The sequence below is a fragment of the Pungitius pungitius genome, chromosome 5 (assembly GCF_949316345.1).
Source record: "Pungitius pungitius chromosome 5, fPunPun2.1, whole genome shotgun sequence".
NCBI classification, from domain to species: Eukaryota; Metazoa; Chordata; class Actinopteri; order Perciformes; family Gasterosteidae; genus Pungitius; species Pungitius pungitius.
In genome coordinates, this window is record NC_084904.1 from 969,696 (window position 1) to 989,798 (window position 20,103).

The 20,103-nt window shown below is 43.9% G+C and overlaps 2 protein-coding genes across 5 annotated transcripts; one reads left to right on the plus strand and one right to left on the minus strand.

The window, feature by feature from the left end:
- Positions 1 to 1,424: 1,424 nt before the first annotated feature.
- LOC119225250 (glial cell line-derived neurotrophic factor-like) lies at positions 1,425 to 4,676 on the plus strand. The gene is made up of 2 exons (XM_037482982.2): positions 1,425 to 1,755; positions 2,476 to 4,676. Exons 1-2 carry the CDS (start codon positions 1,536 to 1,538, stop codon positions 3,003 to 3,005), a joined length of 750 nt encoding a protein of 249 aa, XP_037338879.2. The 5' UTR covers positions 1,425 to 1,535; the 3' UTR covers positions 3,006 to 4,676.
- A 7,987-nt stretch (positions 4,677 to 12,663) lies between these two features.
- ndc80 (NDC80 kinetochore complex component) lies at positions 12,664 to 19,718 on the minus strand. Of its 4 annotated transcripts, none has more exons than XM_037481892.2 (17): positions 19,600 to 19,718; positions 18,683 to 18,778; positions 17,814 to 17,897; positions 16,918 to 17,047; positions 16,551 to 16,723; positions 16,193 to 16,295; positions 15,961 to 16,050; positions 15,660 to 15,753; positions 15,417 to 15,517; positions 15,056 to 15,200; positions 14,479 to 14,684; positions 14,188 to 14,337; positions 13,935 to 14,024; positions 13,756 to 13,848; positions 13,405 to 13,535; positions 13,167 to 13,269; positions 12,664 to 12,980 (listed from the first exon to the last, which is right to left on the minus strand). In XM_037481892.2, exons 1-17 carry the CDS (start codon positions 19,701 to 19,703, stop codon positions 12,852 to 12,854), a joined length of 2,022 nt encoding a protein of 673 aa, XP_037337789.2. In that variant the 5' UTR covers positions 19,704 to 19,718; the 3' UTR covers positions 12,664 to 12,851. The 4 variants fall into 4 exon arrangements, with proteins under 4 accessions (XP_037337789.2, XP_037337792.2, XP_037337790.2 ...); XM_037481895.2 differs by lacking the exon at positions 19,600 to 19,718 and adding an exon at positions 19,281 to 19,477; XM_037481893.2 differs by lacking the exon at positions 19,600 to 19,718 and adding an exon at positions 19,199 to 19,475.
- Between the last annotated feature and the right edge of the window lie 385 nt (positions 19,719 to 20,103).

Sequence of the window (20,103 nt, forward strand, 5' to 3'; positions counted from 1 at the left end):
CCTCAGTCTTCAGTCCAGAAAACAGCGTTTCATATTTCATGGCGGTATCCTAATAATTAAAAAAAATAAAATGCTAACGTTCAACGCTTAACTTGGTTTGCAGGCTGCTAAGCTAGCCAGCTAGTGCAGTGCAGTTTGACTTTTAGCTGCTACTTAGTGCTAGATAAAAGTTTTCCCACACATTCAGAGGGAACAACGATATAACTAAACATTAGATGACCATACCTCTCAGTCGACAGATTCCGGCGTTTTTATCGTTGTTGTGTCGTCGCTGTAGTAAACGGTGACCGTCCTCGTGCTTCACGGAGCAGCGGCAGGTGCAGCGCAATCATCTCGTGGGTCACGTGACCTGCGTGGCCAAACGTCCGCTGAACAGAAGTCAGCTCTCACAGCCTCAGTACGACCATTACCGTGTTAGTTAAAAATGTAAAACTGGTCCTAAATCAGTTGTTCAGCTGTCGTCATTGATTGACAGCATTTCTCTTGTTTCTTGTGTTGACGAACTTGACCAACTACCTATCAGATCTGGGGTGGACACACGGGTGGCCAATGAGCTCTTAGGGGTGGCCACGGCATATCATATATATCATATATATGAAGTTCTACGTTTTTTGATTCATATGTCTATCAAATGTTCTCGCCTCTTTCCAGTCAGTTAAATGTATGGCCTTGTGCCAGATAATCAATAAAATACCACTTCACATCATGGATTATGCAAAAACAAACCAAAATTACCCTTTCAACTGGCAAAATTCCCAGTTCAACTCCCCGTTGCCGTAATGGATATCAGCTCACGCTCCCTCGATGATAAATGTCATCCACCCATCAACTGCAGCACAGCGGGGTTTGAAAGGAGCTCTGGTTATACATAGCAACACAATCTATTCAGCCTGTTTTCACTGGCTGATTAGAAACACATTTGCCATCCAATGTCAACCAAACACAAAGGGCGGGATGTGGAATCAGGAGCACTGCTAGTGTAACATGTGTGAAGCTTCCCTCTTCCTCTGAGCCATCTGAGTACACACACACTGATCCGCTTTCATAACTAAACCCTTCTAGCCGCACCAACTTTGGACCTGAGAGTCAATCACGGATCTGGACTCCGTCCCGCAGCATGGGTGGAGACTGGAGGAGACAGAGGATGGACCATCAGACGTCACCATAACCTCCCATCTCTCCAGTTGGACCTCTCCCTCGGCTCACGGATCACTTGGGGACTGACGGTGATCGGGGATGAGCGGTATGGAACCGTGCGCGCCGAGTCACCTGTAAACCGGGAGAATATTGCTGTCTTCCAGGCGTCGTTGGAGGGAGCTGCCGTTTGCGCGCTTCTGCCTCGTTGGATGTTGGGCCACGCTGCGCAGACAGCAGCACGTCGATCTCCATCGCGTTTTAGCGGCAGGAGCCCCCGAGCCCCCCCCCCCCCCTCCGTTTCCTCTCCAACCGCTGCACGTCTTCAACATGCTGCCGATCAGATGATACCTGTTTGATTTGTCACCGCGCCATGTCCTTATGTCGGACTGAGCTGGACCATGAAGTTATGGGGCAGTCTGACCACTTGTTTGACACTGCTCAGCGCCGTGCGCGCCGGCCGACCGCAGCCCGCGTCCACCGAGAGTAACGGGCGCGCCCCCGAGAGTCCCCTGGAGCTCCCGCCGGTTCAGGTCCGCTTCTCTGTCACTTCCCCGAGCGTCAGGCGCGCCGAGGCTGCCGCGGCGGGTTGGAGAGACACGCTGGCGGCAGGAGAAGCATGTAAGAGCCTGTGTGTGTGTGTGTGCGTGTGTGTGTGTGTGTGTGTGTGTGTGTGTGTGTGTGTGTGTGTGTGTTTTATGGAGTGTCCAAAGTCCCCAGACAACATCCGTAAAAGTCATTGGAAATCAGCAGGCAGTTGCATTTTTTTTTCCTGGAATGAATAAAAAAAATAGAAAGAAATATATTTTTTAATGTATTTATTTTAAATTTGTTGTTTAGACTGAATTCGATACTACAGAACTTATTTAGATGGATGTTAGTGCATGAGCCAGTAATTGAAGTAAGTGCAAACTTCCAAGAGGATTCAGGTGTTGTTATTCATACGTTTCCCAGTGTGCAGCACCCACAGGCTCGTGTTATTTCGACATTAAATCATGCTATGTGTGTGTCTTCAAATCTTAAAATTGCTACGGCTCAAGTACTTCTTGTACTTAACTTCCTCACAAAGGACAAAAAGGCACATCTTGAAGAAACCAATGAGTATTTCGTTATTTTGTTGCTATACACAATGGCTAAGGATTTACTGTCAATCCACTATTTATATACCAATATCACGGGGCTACATGGCGTCCACATATTTAATGCAACTAGTCCACTTCAATTTACAAAAGTGGTGCATGAATAGGAATGGAATCTATTTCAAATAGATTTCCCCTCTAAAAACCACAAACAATATAATTGTGTGTGTTATTAAATATGAAACGCCTTGATGCCTTTCAGCCCCCACGGAGGAACCAACCCCAAACGAGTTTGAGGACATGGTGGACTTCATCAAAGTGACCATCAGCAGAATGCGTCGCTCTCCCTCATCCACCACCTCCTCCCCCTCCCAAGAAGGATGGAGCAGCAGGACTCAAAACAGAAGGGGGAGGAAGAAAGGGGCGACCCGGCAGAGGGGAGGGCGCAGAGGGAGAGCCAGAGATGGGGGAGCCGGGAGGAAGGCCGGGGGAGGAGGACGAGGCTGCGCGCTCAAACAGATCCACCTCAACGTGACGGACCTGGGCCTGGGCTACCGCTCCAGCGAAGAGATGATATTTAGGTACTGCTCGGGACCCTGCAGGAAGTCAGAGACCAACTACGACAAAATCCTCCACAACCTCGCTCACAACAAGAGGCTTCCCCCTAAAGACACACCCCCTCAGGCCTGCTGTCGACCGACCGCGTTTGACGATGACCTCTCCTTCCTGGACGACAACCTGGTCTACCACACTGTGAGGAAGCACTCCGCCAGGAGGTGTGGATGCGTGTAGGCAGTGCGTCGGGCTTTGTGTGGCTTTACATTTGATCCAAACCTTTGGAGTATGCTGTTGAGTGTTTGTCTTCTGACGTGCCTCGCTGTGAGGACACCTTGGGGCAGTACGTGGGGACATGTAGAACCTCTGGAGGAATCCTTAATGGGGAGGAGGTGTCTTTTTATCCCAAAGCAATAAACCTCATCTTCCTCCAATACATCTACAGCTTCCTTAATACGGTTCACACCTGACATCGCTAATGTGTACGGAGCGCTTTTTAACGTTTCCACGGATACTCAACCTAAATACCTGAAATCAATCACAAACAATGGATGATTGAGCAGAATTAACTTTTCACCTGTATAGCACATACAGCAAAACACACGTATGAAATGTATTTATGAAAATCTTGAATTCATTAACTTATTGATATTTATTTTTTGTTTTTTATAAAAGGGTCAAGTGTTATTTATTACTGTAGTGTGATAATTTAGAGTGTGCCAAAGGTTTAGAAATAGTAAAGCAGTACAATATTAAGTGGTTTACATTCCAAAAGAAATGTATAGGTTCCCTTTGGAGTTGATTTATAACAAAAGACTTTAAAAGGTTTTCCTTCTGAAAAAACAATTTGCGAATCAGATTTAACAAAAAAAATGTTGGACGCTGTATGAATCATCACCACCTGCTTTATCAAATGAAGCACTGCTCATTCGAGTAGTCCAAAACGCCACAGGACACCTTTCACTTGTTCCTTTATCCTCAGCGGGTTGCCGCTTACAGCGTTGCAGTTATTTCCTTTCATTTGAATGCATTATTTCCTGTTTTTGTTTTTAACTATGAGGAGAAAAGACATTGTTGTCCTCCTGATTAAAAGAATAGTTGTTTATTAGCTGCTTAATTTGTGTCCTTCCCTTGGATGAATTGCTATGTAAATCAAACAAGATTTCCTTTAGAATAACTACAGCTTTATTTTTATACGTTAATTACTATTAAATTGTCTAATTTAATTATGAATAAATGCATTGTAGACGGTGTAGTGTATTCTGATTACTTACACATAGGATTTTGTGTTTTGGCTGTGGAGGAGTTCAGCAGGAAAACATTACACCGCAGAGTTTTAAACACACTTACATTAACAGAAATGAATCGTTGTGTCTTTTTTTGTGTGGAGGAGGAACAAGAGAGCAAGGGGACAACAGAGATCCACCTTTGTAATACACGAGGGAAGAATAGACTTTGATGCGATCGAATGACAAAAACGGGCCTTTACCACAGCGGGTGGCGTGTCCATGCCCACACTAAAGTAAAGCACAGTACCTGAGAATAAAAGGAAGGTGGGACAATAGTGATGCAAGGAAGGACGATGGATGAAAGATACGTGTTTACAACACAAAGGAGACGAGCTTTGGAGTTGGCAGAGGATGGGAGGGCAACCAAAAGAGTCTGATTGAAAGATGGCGGCCGTCCGGAATAGACAATGATGTAGTTGGAGAAAAGGAGGAGGGATGTTGCTTGTATGTGTGATGGACATCTGATCCTCTCACGTTTCACACCCCTCCCTCCGCCCCGGCCGACAAACTGCAGGGGAAAACTGGGCATGGCCAAGTCTCTCGTACTTTCCTATGCAACTCATTATCTCTACAAACGAGCCTGTGATGCTCCGTCAGACAATGTGCAACCAGAGCTAAATACACCAGTCAGGCTCATGAGCCGGTGATTAATACAGTTTGACAGCTGACGTTTCACTGTTAGACGTGTTTGGTTCTGCAGCTCTGCTCTGCAGGGACTCAAGACATTTGAATTCATTAAAAATGTTACATCCCTGTGCTTGGAATTTTGATGTATTTGGATGTTGAACATATCACCATGGCAACGTTATGATAATTCAAATCTGCAGCCAGAAACTACCAGAATGGGCACTCACGATAACATCAATTTCATCAAATGAAAATGATCTTAAATCAAAATCAGCAGCATGTTTAATTTTAAGTTTGACCTAGAAATGGAGTACAGGACACAGCAGGTTCATCCATTTTAGTGAAACCTGAGAGTCAGAGGATGGTGTCATTAGTCAGATGAGTCCCCTGCTCTTTTGTTCATGGTGTCAGAGGAGCTGGTAATGAGGGGTAATGTTCCTTTGGAGTGTAATACAACACAAGTGTTAGTGGTTGGCTTTCCAAACAGGTGCTAAATACCAGCAGAACTGTACGTGTCGACACACTCGTGTTACATCAGGAACGGGGATTGGTTCACCGAAAGAACAATATGGTTTCTCTCTTACCTTCATGTGGGAGGTCTGATGGTTATCCGACGTAACCAGAGCGCGGATTCTGGAAAAAATAAATTCCTTTGAATTTTCTCGTGCACATCTGAGCAGTTGAATCAATTGAGTTAGTAGCTAATGGGAGTAAATAAGGACAGTAAAGTTCCTTTTTATCACGATTCCTCAAACCAAGACAGGCTGCTGTTAAAACTCAACCCGCCTCACCCACACCAGAGATCACCAGGGATCACCAGGGATCACCAGAGATCACCAGGGATCACCAGAGATCACCAGAGATCACCAGAGATCACCAGGGATCACCAGAGATCACCAGAGATCACCAGGGATCACCAGAGATCACCAGAGATCACCAGGGATCACCAGGGATCACCAGAGATCACCAGGGATCACCAGGGATCACCAGAGATCACCAGAGATCACCAGGGATCACCATGGCGTGAATCACCAAATCATACAACTGAAATCCGTGTCCCGCTTGGCTTTTAGTGGATGATATTGCTCCGTGGTGCCAGCTGAGAAAAGATACAAAGGAAAAAGTGCAGTCTGGGTTGTATGGGACGTGTCTCAGGTCTTCAAACCACAAGAATCTGTTGTTGCCGCTGCCCTGGAATCCGTCAGTGAGTCAGGCTTCACAGAAGGAGGCCTCACAGATGGAAACAATACAGCTACCAATTCAAGACGTATGACCACAGCACAGAACCCATGCGGTCTCACCCTGTTTTTGAGATCAAAAGGGAATTCAAGATTTGTTATGTTCTCAAATTCACTATTGAATGAAGTACTTTTTTGAGTCTTTTAATGTTAAATGTTTTAAAACTTGAACGTTGTAAACAGAAACAGAGAAGGTAGGTCAGTCCAAGGGTTTTATGCCCCACGGTTTGTCTAAATTAAATTAGCGAGTCTATAGGAAACACTCTGTGTTCAGTGATTTCAGCCCCTGAGCCACAGGTTAGGAAACAGTCTTTGGACTGGCTACAACACAAAGCAGAGCCGGAGAGGATTAACACGGAGCTCCAACAGCCCCCCACTGATCATAGCCAACTGGCCCATTGCCAAAGCTGCAGCCAGGACCACCACCTGAAGGCTCCCCATCACCACACACACACACACACACACACACACACACACACACACACACACACACACGCAAGAAAGGAGAAGAAAACAATCAATAACAATCGCAAAACACTATCAGGAGTTTACCAAAACCTGTAAAATGTCAGCAGCTCTGCAAGATGAATTGAGATATTCTGGATCTGAGTGACATGATTGAGTTGCACTTCGGCCCGGCGTGGCTCGGACACAGATGGACCACGCAGGAGGAGATGTCAGGTGGTGTGAATGTAACGCGACCACCTGCGTGTCCCTGTGTGCGAGGCGTTCGCTCTCAGACGGTCAAATGTTCAGCTTCCACCTGTGAACTAAGCACTGTGCACTAAGCAGGCTCGGCCAGTTCATAACGGCTGGGTCCAATGGGTGGCCTCACAGCGAGTGCGCGCACAGCCAAAGGTTTTCACTGGTCCACGTCTGTCTGTGTGGTTGGAGTTCGACAATAAGAAACCGCTCACAGGGAGGCTGTCCGCTCCGATGAGACGCGCCGCATCACGCAAAGAGGAAGCTGCTGAGAGGATGTGACGGCCGGCTCGAGGAGGGTGCGCCAAACACACTTATTTTGGGATTTAATGAAAACTGCACTTGTGTCACTACAGAATGACAAATGCATTTACAACTTAGTGTAATTTCCAATCTACCTACAACTCAATCCATCAGACTAAAATACTGACCTAAAGCAAACTGTTGTGGATAAAACTGACCCATTATACAACAGAGACGAGATATCCCGTATTTTCCAGGATTGTCTTATTTCAAGCCGAGTGTGCAGAGTCCTGGAAAATATCTGTCAAATATTACACTAATACTGTGTATAATAATATACTCAACAGTCACTAAAAAGATAAACCTGCAAATCAAAATCATGCCAAATAAAAATACTCCATTCTGCTTCCATTACAAGAAAAGAAAGAGGCTAAATATTCAGTTGGATAAAGTGGGAGGGACAGTACAAAAGACAATATTCCTATTGACCAGATAGCATATAAAGAATGTGCAACAGTCATTTAGCGGACTTTTTTTTTAAACATGGGGTCACATATTTGCTTATGGGATAAAAGCAACACTAGTTAAGTGAGCTGCTTAAATAATTATCCCTCGTCCTGAAGAAAATGAATATGGTGTATTTATAATCACATGATCATGCATAAACGTGTAGTACCCTGAAGGCTTCCAGTTTGAAATATGTCCCTCCAATGTTAGCCAACCTGAACATACTTTGAAGTCCTGTATCACAATTTGGAGGACATGTAGTAAAAGGACACAAAAGAGAGACATAATATATAAAATGTTCATATCATCCATTACATGTCATTTAGCTGCTTTTATCCAAAGCAACTTGCATTATAACCCATGTGTTGCATTTTGCCTGGGGAGCAATTAGGGGTCAGGTGACTTGCTCAGGGACACTTTGACGTGGCACATGGAGCAGCCGGGATTCAAACCGACAACCTAGCAGCTCCCAGCGCTTCACCCTGCTCCATGCGCCCCCACCCTCCATTGTGAATACACATGTATACATTCCTCTTATCGTTTAAACATATGGCCCAGAAGCACCCCTGCTACGCTGAGGTACAGAGTGGAACTGTCTAATCTCCTTTGTAAACACAGTAGTGATGTGTATGTGTGTGTGTGTGTGTGTGTGTGTGTGTGTGTGTGTGTGTGTGTGTGTGTGTGTGTGTGTGTGTGTGTGTGTGTGTGTGTGTGTGTGTGTGTGTGTGTGTGTGCGTGCGTGTGTGTGTTAGACCCCAGGAGGCAAACCAGACCAATGACTCACCATCGTTTTTCCCTCGTGGGGAAACAGCCGACCTCCCTTCATCCCTCCCATCTCACTGAATCTTTAACTGAAGCCTCCCACCTCCTGCGTGTACTTCACGTCCTCCTGCATGTGGATGTCCTTTACCTTCATCCATTCATGTCCCTCCGTCCCTCCTGGTCCCCAGTGACTGAGCCCTGTGTTTCTACACGTTAGTCCTCATGCACTTGTATGTGTGGGTCTGACTGTATATTCCCTGGCGTTAAAGGGACGACCCTTTGACCTCTATAAACACATCAGTGGTATGCAAAGGATCTGTAGCAAGCGCCTCTGACTCCTTCACCGCATGTAACTGCAGCTATGCCTCGTAAATAAGAAACATCACAAGTCTCCAGTGGCTATTCTGGGAAAAACAGTTTGTTTTGGGGCATTTAAGGATTGTAGAGAACCATTTGGGCTTCAGTAAACCCTGTTAAAGCATTCACCGTGCTGAACTGTGTGCGGGATCAACAAAGAATTCCAATATCACTCACTTTTAAGGCCCTCCATGCTGGTTTATCTCAACACCTCAGAGTTAAAAATAATCTTTCACTCAAAGCTGAATCAAATTGGGTTTTTTTGTTTTTTCAACAAGAAAACATTATTCTGTGATTAACAGTATTACAGAGGTTCCTATTTTTTTTTCTTTTTATAGCACGAAACCTAAATTATAACATTTCAGAAAACCGATTCACACCTCAATGAAATCCAAATTTTGGAATTTTCCATTTCCATGACCCTGTGCATATTGTTTTTGCTTCACTCGGTACCAAACAGATCAAAGAAACGGGACAGATGTTGCGGCGTGAGGGGGCTTTCCGAGTGTCGAGTTCAGTCTCACAACCTTGTGATCGCACATCCAGACGGGCCCACGGATCCAGAAGCAACAGGTTGAAGTCCACTGGAATGGAGTTTGGTAGCAGAAACAAGATTTACACCCAAATGTTGTAGTCAGGATAAAGGCATCAGCCAAATGACATGTAATGTAATGTAGTTATTAGCTCCTGATCAGCCTCCCAAAAACACCTACACAAGAATCTACAAGCCTCTGACACTACAACAGACATCTGTTTCCCTCCTGAGGTGAACGGACCTTGAAATGGATCCTACGTGGCCACAAAGTGACTGACAGGGCAAAAGCAGGGAGCAGAAATGTACAAACCTCTGACTCACGGCCCCTTTATAACCCCGGTATAACCCCTCATGGTCCAGGCTGACCTTCTTATGACCCCCCCCCAGTATTGTCTTAATAAGCCCCGAGTGAGCAGAGGCAGAACTGATGGAAACCCGATAGCTCACGCTCAGTTGCCCTGTGACACACATCATCATCATCATCATCTAGACGGACAGAAATGTGTGCGTTCAACAGTCAGCGACGCGTCACGTGACCACCAACACAATCAAATCAAAGATACCCCGATCACAGCACACACACACACCCGGGATCATGGGAATCGAAACGAGAAGGAAGCCGCTGCCCTGACGCACGCATCAGGAGCGGTGGCAACAGATAGATGGCAACCACACGCACACACAAGTAAACACACAATACTGTGACACCAGTGTCACCCTCTAGCAAGTAGCGCACTTGCATTAAGTCGTGTGTTCCCATGATGGGGAGCTCAAGATATCCTGACTTTTAGTCCATGTATGAGTCATGTGTGACAAATGCCATTATGCATGCGTTCGGAGGAGAAAACGTGAACTGGAGATCCTTAAGTACAACAGTGAGTTCGCAAAAATCGAATTAACGTGGAATGACCCGTGAAGAAAAGAGACCAATCACACAGCTGTGGCTCACTGCACAATACAACCAAGATTTTTATTGTATCAAAAAAGCAGAAACAAGTTTTAAATTCAGAGCACCTACTACATTTTCAGTCAGTGTCCTCCGGTACTCCTCTTTAATTCATGAGGACAAGCACACGCTGCCGACTCTCCGGTGCACAACGAGTAAAACTAACCCTGAGAGACAGTTCTCTATATCCGCCAAGAGCAAACTCCGCACATAGTAAACCCACCTACCACAATACGTATAACAGCCCCCAAAAGGTTTGGGTTATTTATGGCCGCGTCAACATCTCCACAACTGGAACCCTTTTCACAATGGAATCTTGTTGTTGCAACAGTTGCGTCATTTCTGTGTGTTTGTGCCCCAGAGATCAGAGTGCCAGAGCCGGTTTAAAATGTAGGTCCAGGGGAACACGTTTTGGACGAAGGCGTTTCGACAGGGAGAAAGAAAATAGCAGAGCATGGAATTATAAGACAGAGGATACTTTCTCTCCACATGTGTAGAACAGATTACTCCGGTGAGTGAGATTAACCCCTAATAAGACGCCACATTACCACCTCGCCACGAGTGTGTCTGGCTGTCGGCGCTGTGACTGATTAGCTGCTGAAAGCCTTTGTGGTGCAAGGCCACGCATCCACCCCGTCACATCCCTTCCTCCCTGCATCCCCCTTGTATTAGAGGCCCCGTGAGAACCAGTCACACACACACACACACACACACACACACACACACATACACACACACAGGAAGAGGTGGGCCTTTGACCCCCAGCCAGGTTACATGCACTTCTCCTGCGTGAGAGTATGCATGCAGCGTATTAAAAAATGCATGCTGTGTTTCTTTGAATGCAAAGATCTAGAATAGGTCCACGCAGGCGGAGGAGCACAGGCATCATGGGAAGAAGCATGGAAACAGGTTCACGCAGAAATAAGAGCACAAATTCCTGCACGAGGACCCATACACATTAAGGCCAGCATGAGGATGCCTCTGGGGGGGGGGGGTACAGAGGTACACAAATCATCGAGACCAGTTTTCTCACACACGCAAGGACACGCACTCTCAAGTCGAAGGCATTTATGGAGGCCACCTGTCCATATGGGATCTGATAAACACACCGAGGTCTGTCCTGTTTAGTTGAATTAAGCCTCTGTATTAACACATGGCACCAGCTTTGATCCATTTCACTGACTTCCTGCATTGCCCCTCCAACACACACACGCACACACACACACACACACACACACACACACACACACACACACACACACACAGGGGTTGTCTCTGCAAGTGGTGGAAGTTATCCATCACATTTCTCTCCATGTAGCCACTCACAATCACCTCATCTTTCTGCATCACGTCTGCCAAAACATTTCTCTCACACTCGCAGCACCGACCAATTTTTCAGCGCCCCCCCCCTGTAAAAAGTCTTTCATTTTACAGTATTGACACAATACTGTGGTTTTTGGGGTGAGGGCTGCGCCCTCTTATCCCTTCTGCCATGTTTGGTTGCCTTCCATTGACAGGTATTAATCTAGCATGTTGATTTATACTGTGATAATGTATTTGCAAAAACTATTGGCTGAGAAAAAATAATGTTACGGGATGACGAAGTAATTTCATGCAGCTGAGCAGTTCTTTTTTATATTAATGCCACAAGTTTGCAATAACAAAAAATTCTGACCACCGGAAAAATATCGGTAGTCTTAGGTTGTAGAACAAATTCTCCTTTTAGTGTTGAATAAGAGAATTAGAAAAAGATGCACTTATGCAAAATCATAAATGCCATCCATGTCCAACAGGAGCAGCTGAATGAGAGATACAGACATCCTTGTAATCAGATACACAAAGGAAGAAGGAGCATTAAATTGCATTGAGATGGATGAGTGGATGTGGAGAAGCATGCAGAGGGCCCTGAAAAACAGGTATGATGAGCGATGTTGACCATGACGAGGAGGCAGCATGGTGGAGAAATATGGCAGACTCCATCGATTCCTCACTGCCAAATGTTTCACATCCCTCCCTTCACTAACGGGCCAGTCAGCGATTTAGCTGCCACCTGTTTGGTAAAACTAGGATAAAAGAAAGGAACACAAACGCCTGCTACGTCATTGGTAACCAGTGTTCACTAGAACCAAGAAGTCACATTCATACATTCACAGATTACTGGGTTTGGATAAATTGAGTTCTGATGGGGTTGCTGCAGGAATGCAGCGTTAACGCCACCGTTCTTTTTAACATTTAAGAATGTTTTGGCTGTTGTCATGAAAGATGCCAGCAGCAAATTTTACACAAAAAAATAACTAAAAGCCTTTACATTAGCAGGTTACTGCTTGAAATCTTTAATAAAACATGTAGATGTGAATGAGACTAGAACATTAACACCAAGCGATAGTTCTATAAATATCGATATGTGCTGCCTCCTACTGGCTTCACTGGGACGAGCTGCAGCATGAACACAGCAAAGAAGTTTTTACTAACAATATATTGACTCAAACTTAATTAACACTGTTAATGTTTCACTGTCAAATGGTGTCTTGTAAGGTGCAGAAACTATATTATAAAAATGTGTGTCTGGAATGTTAAAAAGCCATATTTATTTTGCACATGAACATTCATTAATAACAAAAATGAAAAGTATCGACTAAAATGTGGCAAAACCGCAGAGAACATGCATTTGGACATGAACACTGCCGTCTTGAGGCCAGCACTTTGTCTTTAATGCACATTGCTGTTGTAATTAAAACAGAATAATTTATACAGAAATAACTGATATTAACATTTTTGTTAGTCTAAGGTTATAAGTCATATGATACACTTGCCAAACCTTTTCAGAACTGATAAAGTTACTTTTTTTCCCTAGATGGAATCAAACTAAAACTCGCTTCACAGGCCGCTCGCCTTGGATGTGAAGCTCTTCAAAGTTTCCCTCAGCTTCTGCACAGCGGCTTCATCCTCCTCCACGGCCTTAGTGCAGAAACGCTCAACCCTGCCGTGCAGATCCTCCAGGCATTTCTGTTGTACCAGAACCACACAGCCATGTGTTAGAATCATAAAAATACTAGCAGACACATCATGAACAAGGATGGCATGAGACCGAGATGCAGCAAAGGGCGTACGACTTCCTGCTATCAGTCATGTGACCCACTCCAATGGTTCTTAGTCTGATACGTTACCACTAAGCGAGCAGAAGAAAGTTACCTCTGTGATAGACAAGTGGTTAACGGCGGTCTCAACCACTGACGCGAGGTTGTTGGCAACTGTTCGTCTCTCCTCGTTGGTCTCCTGCAGCACCAGGTTGTATCTGGAGAAGAGACCAGAACAAAAGACCCAGTTAGACAGAAGAAAACAAAAACTTATGGGATCTTTAAGCCTGTTTTGCTAAAGTCACAGTAAATTCTTAAGGCATAATAATGGTTAATACATAGTATCCACTCACTGCTGCTGCGCTGCCTTCAGTTGTTGCACGGCCTCATCGTAACCATAGGTGACCTTCTTCTCAAGAATCGTACGATGGTTTTCCACCGACTCCACCTCTGCTGCCCAGCCCTGTTCCTCTTGGGCAAGCTCCTTCACACACACACACAGGACATGCATTGTTACTACATGAATAATGTGACTGTGCACACTATGTGCATTACCAACATGTTGAAATGTTTCTTTATAACCGTTATTCAGCTTAGAGGAGAAATAATTCAGTGCACAACCAAACAGTCAGTTAGGTGTGAGTTACATGTGATATGTAGTGAGTTCAGTAAAGCATTGTACCATCAAAAGCAGAAGAAACTACCTGCATGTCAGAATCCAATCGTTCATCCACCTTGCGGATCTGCTCTCTCATCTGTTTTAGGTCGTTGGACTTGTCCATGATATTTGAATTCACCTTAAACAAACATTTAAAAAAGAAAAAGAGAGTTCATGTTGTGTAAAAGTACTGATTCAAAAAAGGTAATAGCGACATTTTGTTACCTGTTCACAGGACTCCTCCAGACTGAGTTTCATGTTGGCTAGTCGACCGTTCTCTTCCTCCACATCACTGACCAGCTTCCTCAAGAGCATCTACAGAACACATTAGAGGCTTACAAGATGGAACATATCCAAAGCAACAAATAACCTCAGCATTGGGAGGGTAATAGTAGATGTGTTCATCCTGAATATAATTGAGATCCAGCCAAATATAAGTCCTACGGATTAAAAAGGTGACACCATCTGGTGAAAGTACCTGTATCTGCGTCTTATGTTGAATCATGCTGCCATTTCCACGTTCAAATGGCCTGATCTCAAAATCATTACCACAGGCGTTCTCTGCAGACACTGGTATCAGCTTCAGTTTACGGGCCAGCTTCTGGTACTCTGCCACCTTCAACTCCGCCTGGGTTTCAAGAAAATGAGTTAAATCTAGGCCAAAATGTTTACTCCTGGAAACATCTGTTCATCAGTCTAACCCCGAAAACAATCACATTCACCATCTTGAGTAAATGCTGCTATTCCTGCTCCTCTGTGCATTCAGTACCTTCTCTTTCACTTTGGACAGGGCGATCTCCTCCATCCACTTGTGCTGCTCGGCATCTTCCAGAGACTTGCTGAGACTGGCGATGGTCTGTTGGAGTTCTCTCTTCTCTCTGTTGATCCTCTCCACATCTGCCGGAGTGAACTTCTGGTTCTGCAGGAGGAGCTGCAGTTCGTTCTGCTCTCGTTTTAGGGACTCCAGTTGACTGCCTGCAAAAGGATCCAGACCTCAGTTCTGATATACATATTGGACCCTGAATACTGTTAGGTTATTACATAAAGAACTTTGCTACTTGGTTTGCTGTTCATCTTTAATAACGCAGTAAAGTAGAATTGCAGATGCTTATCTATTATAAAAAGGAAGGTTAAATGTTCAATTCAACAGAAAAAGCTAACACACATGTAGACTCCTCATCAGGTTTGTGCCAAGTGTGTCCATAGTGCAGAATTCCAGTAACACAGTAATTCAGACATCTTGACAGAGACTTAATAAGGAGACATTAGGATCCAGACATTTCAAATGCATACAAGCCCCGGTGAATTCTGGGAAGGAGCAGGCTGACAGACGTGGTTATATTTACCGGTGACCTCCAGCTCATAACTCAGTTCTGAAGCTCTGTTCTCCAGGTTGCCTTGAAAGGACTCCAGGTTGCTGCGGTAGCTCTGGAGTTTCTTTAGGTCTGCCTGCAGCTTCACCCGGTCCATTCTCTTGGTCATTAGACGGTCCTTTCAGGGAGGACAGAGAACATTCAACGTCCAATTTATTCTTACTCACAATAAACAAGTTTCATTTTGTTCAAGACTTTTGCTCCTCTGATAATAGGAATTTTCCAAATTGCAGGCTCGGGTTCTCCCTTTTACCACTTTCTTTCATTGCATTTAAGAAATGGTGATTTGAATATCAACATTTTTAATCTGTGTAAATAGAACAGCTCTCCTAACCGTTTGACACTCCCTCTCCAGTTGTTCCACCTCATCACTGAGTATTCTGTACTTCTCCTCCATCGAGGCCAGCAGGGCCTCGTCCACGTTGTACATTTTCTCTGTGAAGACACAGAAATATTTTTAATGGAACCCGGAATAAAACATAGAATCAAAAATAACAATTAACATTAGGCTTCTTTACCCATACAACGCGAAGCTTGCAATTAAAAACTCATTTTGTCAGAGAGAGGCTGCGCTTACTTAGTTTATTGATGAATATTTCATCCACATCATCAAATGTGTCTTCACCCTGCATAAACTTGGAGTAGGCCTCAGCAGTGTATTCCAGGAGGAGCTGCACAAAAGATCAAAATTAAACAACGGTACATGTTTTTAGTACATGTTAGACAGACAAAATAAGAGTACATTTTTAATACTCAGTTAAGTCGAGGAGAGAAAACACTGTAACGGCTTCGCTAAATACTGTATCGGGAAAAAAACAACACAGAAAACACAGCAAGGTCTTTGAAGGTGGATTGTTGATGCCTTGTGGTCACAGTACCTTGTTATACTCTGTCCCCTCCTCGATATTATCGCTGTCCTCACAGAATTCACTGAACAGCAGCTCCTGTTTACTCAAACTCCAATTGATCTAACACAAAGAATAAGCACTAGTTTTTACAATTTTCATTCAAATAAAGATTACACAAGTTTAGTTTGTGCTGCAGGCAAAGCCAGTTAACCAGGTTTTATTCCACTGAAATCAATGTTTGAAACCGTGGTTTACTTCTCACCTTGACTTGGTCAATAAGCCACATGAGAGCACCGAGTGCCTGAGGCCAGGTGTGGGGAGCTCCAACAGAATACATCGCAGACTTGGAGAGAACAAACGGATACCTTGGATCACAAACAGGGACAGAAGTAGATGCAGTCAGAAGTCTCAGACTCAGGAGCCAACATCAGGGCCCACAATCAAAGGTCATCTACTTGCATGTTTTTGATATATGTTGCATTCATTTTTTGGATTTTCCTCTACGTCGTTTCTTGGATACATGACATATTTTAACATTGACCCATTGAGAATGTTCTAGTGGTACTACGCCTTGTGAATACAAATTGCTCGGGAATGAAGCGCCTTTTAAAGGATGATACCTCAGGGCTTTAAGGATAGCTGGAACTTCCTCCTCAACTTTGGAGTTTGGCATCTCAAAGGTTGGGTCGAGCTGCCGGTAGACAAACTCAAACACCTTCACAAACTCCTTGGTAGAGGGAGACTGGAGGATCTTGGCTGACAAAATGCCCGGGTAACCCTGCTCTGTCAAGAACTAGAAAAACATGAGAAAGAATTTCAGTGAGAGAAGAGCCGTGATATTTCACACTGAAATCTACCACCAACCAACAACTTTCTGCTGTGTTTGATATACACCACACTATGGATCAATCAACATATCAGGTGTAGAAATGTTATAACCAACTGACCTACTGTAGATTACATGGAATGAGAAAAAAGCTGTTTTACCTCATGCAGCTGTCTAATACATTGTTGAACAAAGGATTTATCATGCAGAGGTCTGGTATCTTTGATCTTCTCGGTTCCTCCAAACCCCGACATGGTGCTGTTGCGAGGCATGCTGGCTCCTCCTATAGTTCTGAAGGCAAAACAGCAATAGATCACTACAGTTTCAAATATTATTTTTACCTTTATTGCATCTTACTAATATTGCAATCGTACAGGATCTGATTTTATTGATGCATATAACGTATTTTTGCAACTTTAAGGCGCACTTAAAATCCTTTTTTTTCTCAAAAAACGACACGTGCGCCTTATAATCCGGAGCGCTATATATATGGATCCATTGGTTGATCCATACTGGTTAACGAGGATCCATTGGAGGGAAAGTCTGGTGCCAGCAGCCGCGGTAATTCCAGCTGCAACAGCGTATATTAAAGCTGCTGTAGGTAAAAAGCTGGTAGTTGGACCTCGGGATCGAGCTGACGGTCCGAGGCGCCACCGTCTGTCCCAGCCGCTGCCTCTCGGGGGAAGATGCACGAAAGCATTTACCAAGAATGTTTTCATTAATCAAGATCGAAAGTTGGAGGTTCAGAGATATTGTTAATATCCACATTAACGTTTGAACAACGTTACCATGGGAGTAAATGCTTAATAAAGTTTGATTTAGCACAGCCCGATCTAGTGGATGTATAACGCAACCCCAGTCAAACGTTTTACTGCAGCATCTTCTATTCTATGCGCCTCATAATCCGGTGCGCCCTATATAGGAAAAAAGTTCTAAAATAGGCGATTCATTGAAGGTGCGGCTTATAGTCGCCAAAATACGGTACTCTGTTTTAGTCTTTTAGAGCTGTTCTTTACATGCACATTTGTATGTTTTTTTGGAAATATGAATTACTCACCGGGCACCAAAGAAACTGGTCCGCCTTTCTGAAGTCATTGATTGCGGTTTGGGGATGTTCAGCTTTCCAAAGGAAGGCTGTTTACTGTAAAAAAAAACTAAAATGTTAACAAAGGGTTGTGCTTCACTTGCCAAGTCACATTTCCTGCCGCAACCCAATTTATTACAATTATTTTTTATTTAAAAAAAGTCTTGTAGATATGTTAGAGGGAAAACAGTAGCTTTCAGATTTCTTTTAGAATGATACATTCAGTTAGATATGAAGAAAGAAAGTATTGCCTTATAAGGGCGCACCTGTGGAAGTCTAGAGATGGACAATCCATGCCAAATAACCACAGGGAGTGAGGTGCTTACCATGTGTAATGAACTTTAGTGCGCTGTATAAAATATCTAGATCAATATAAAGTATCAAGAGGGGGGGGCTTTAAAAGCATGCATACATGCATATATAAAACCACAACATATTCAATCACAGACTTAAATGTAGCAGCAACAGATCTGCTTTTTGCAGCCAAAAATAATAATAATAATAAGTTATTTCTGGAATAAAAATACTGCCCCCGTTGCAGTTACAATTGAGTGATTGTGAGGCTTAAAAAGGAGAAAATAATCCATTAAATGAACATCTATATTCTAAATAAACCCGACATCTTGGTCTCTCTGCAGTGTTTTTCAACTTGGATTCCTTAGTGTGTTAAAAAGTATACAACTTGGACTTTTAGACGTAGACAAAGAGTAAAGTGTGGGTGTGACTAGCATCAGCTCATACCAGCCACACATCTGCCTATCTAAAGAGCGCACGACGTAAGTCGTACAGGAAAGCAATATCTTTACTTCCAAAAGTTAAGAGTTTCTAATATTTTAGCCCACCTCTTAGGCGTTGTGTACATGCTCATCCTGTTGCTGTCTTGTACGCGCATAGGCAGGTCCGACGGTCTGCCGCTGGTTGCTCGACTCATCCTTGCACTGGACACAACACATTTTACATAGAAAGGTATTAAAAGAGAGCACTGATATCGGCCACAATTGAAACAGATGACGATAGCCTTACGTTAGGTTTAGCCACAACGGGCTAACGTTAGCTGAAGTTACGGTCAGTTAACGTCGTTTAATGTCAATACGGGGAGGCAGCTTCGCTGAAGTTAGCCAGCTAACGGTGTTCGCTGCTTTAAAGTTGCCATTTATTCAATCAACGTCGGTTCGTTTCCATCTGGCGTTAAATCTAATACACATTGTTCGGATGTGGTGCTCATGTTTACGGTTGGTAACGTCGTTAAATTAACGGTGGCAATAGCGAACCGAAGCTAAAGCCAAGCCACAATAAAAACCAGCTAAACAAATAACACAATGATTTAACATGCTTATTTAGGCAAATTCAAAACTTACCGCTCCATATTTTACCGTGAAAATGGTAATGTTTACAAAACTTAACGTCTGAACGGACAAACCCCGCCAAAACAATACAAACCGTGGACGATAATGACGTCACCAAAATACGGAAAGCCAGTTGTTCCAAGAAGATTTCGCAATGCGCTTTACAGAAAACACTGCTCAAAAAATAAATTTAAAGTAACATTATATATACTGGTAAAGCATGAATTCAATTGCACTTATTATTACGTATACTGTCCTACGGGCTACGAACGGCAGTCTGCCATTTGGTATCGGGATTGAATCCTTGAACCCAAGACCCAATGCTGGTGCAGCGGGTCTTGGGTTCCTCCTAAAGTACGACAATGCTCGGCCTCATGTGGCAAGAGTATGCAGGCAGAGTATGCAGGAAATACCTGGAGGATGAAGGAATTGATTCAATTGAATGGCCCTCACGATCACCTGACTTTAACCCGATAGAGCACTTCTGCCCATCAGACGCCGCCAGGTGGCTCCTCATCCTTTACAGAAGCTTACTGATGCGCTCAGAAGGATCTGGGACGACATCCCACAGGACACCATCGCCACCTAAGGACGATGTCAAGCATCCATACAAGCCCGTGGGGGCCACACAAGACATTGAGAAACATTTTGAGGTGCAAGAATTGAATTTTGGCTAAATGGACTAGCCTGCCACATCATCTTTTCACTTAGATTTTTGGGGGGTCTATAAAATGATGTAGGCTGAAACTTTTATTTCTATCAAAAGTTGTGGCATTGTTTAGTTTGTGAGAGTAAACTGCCCATATCAGTATAGATATTCAAAATATTTTTTCACATTGAGATCTCATCTTTTTTCAGTTTTCCTTTAATTTTTTCGAGCCGTGTATGACACACAAATACAGTCTACGTTATCGCCA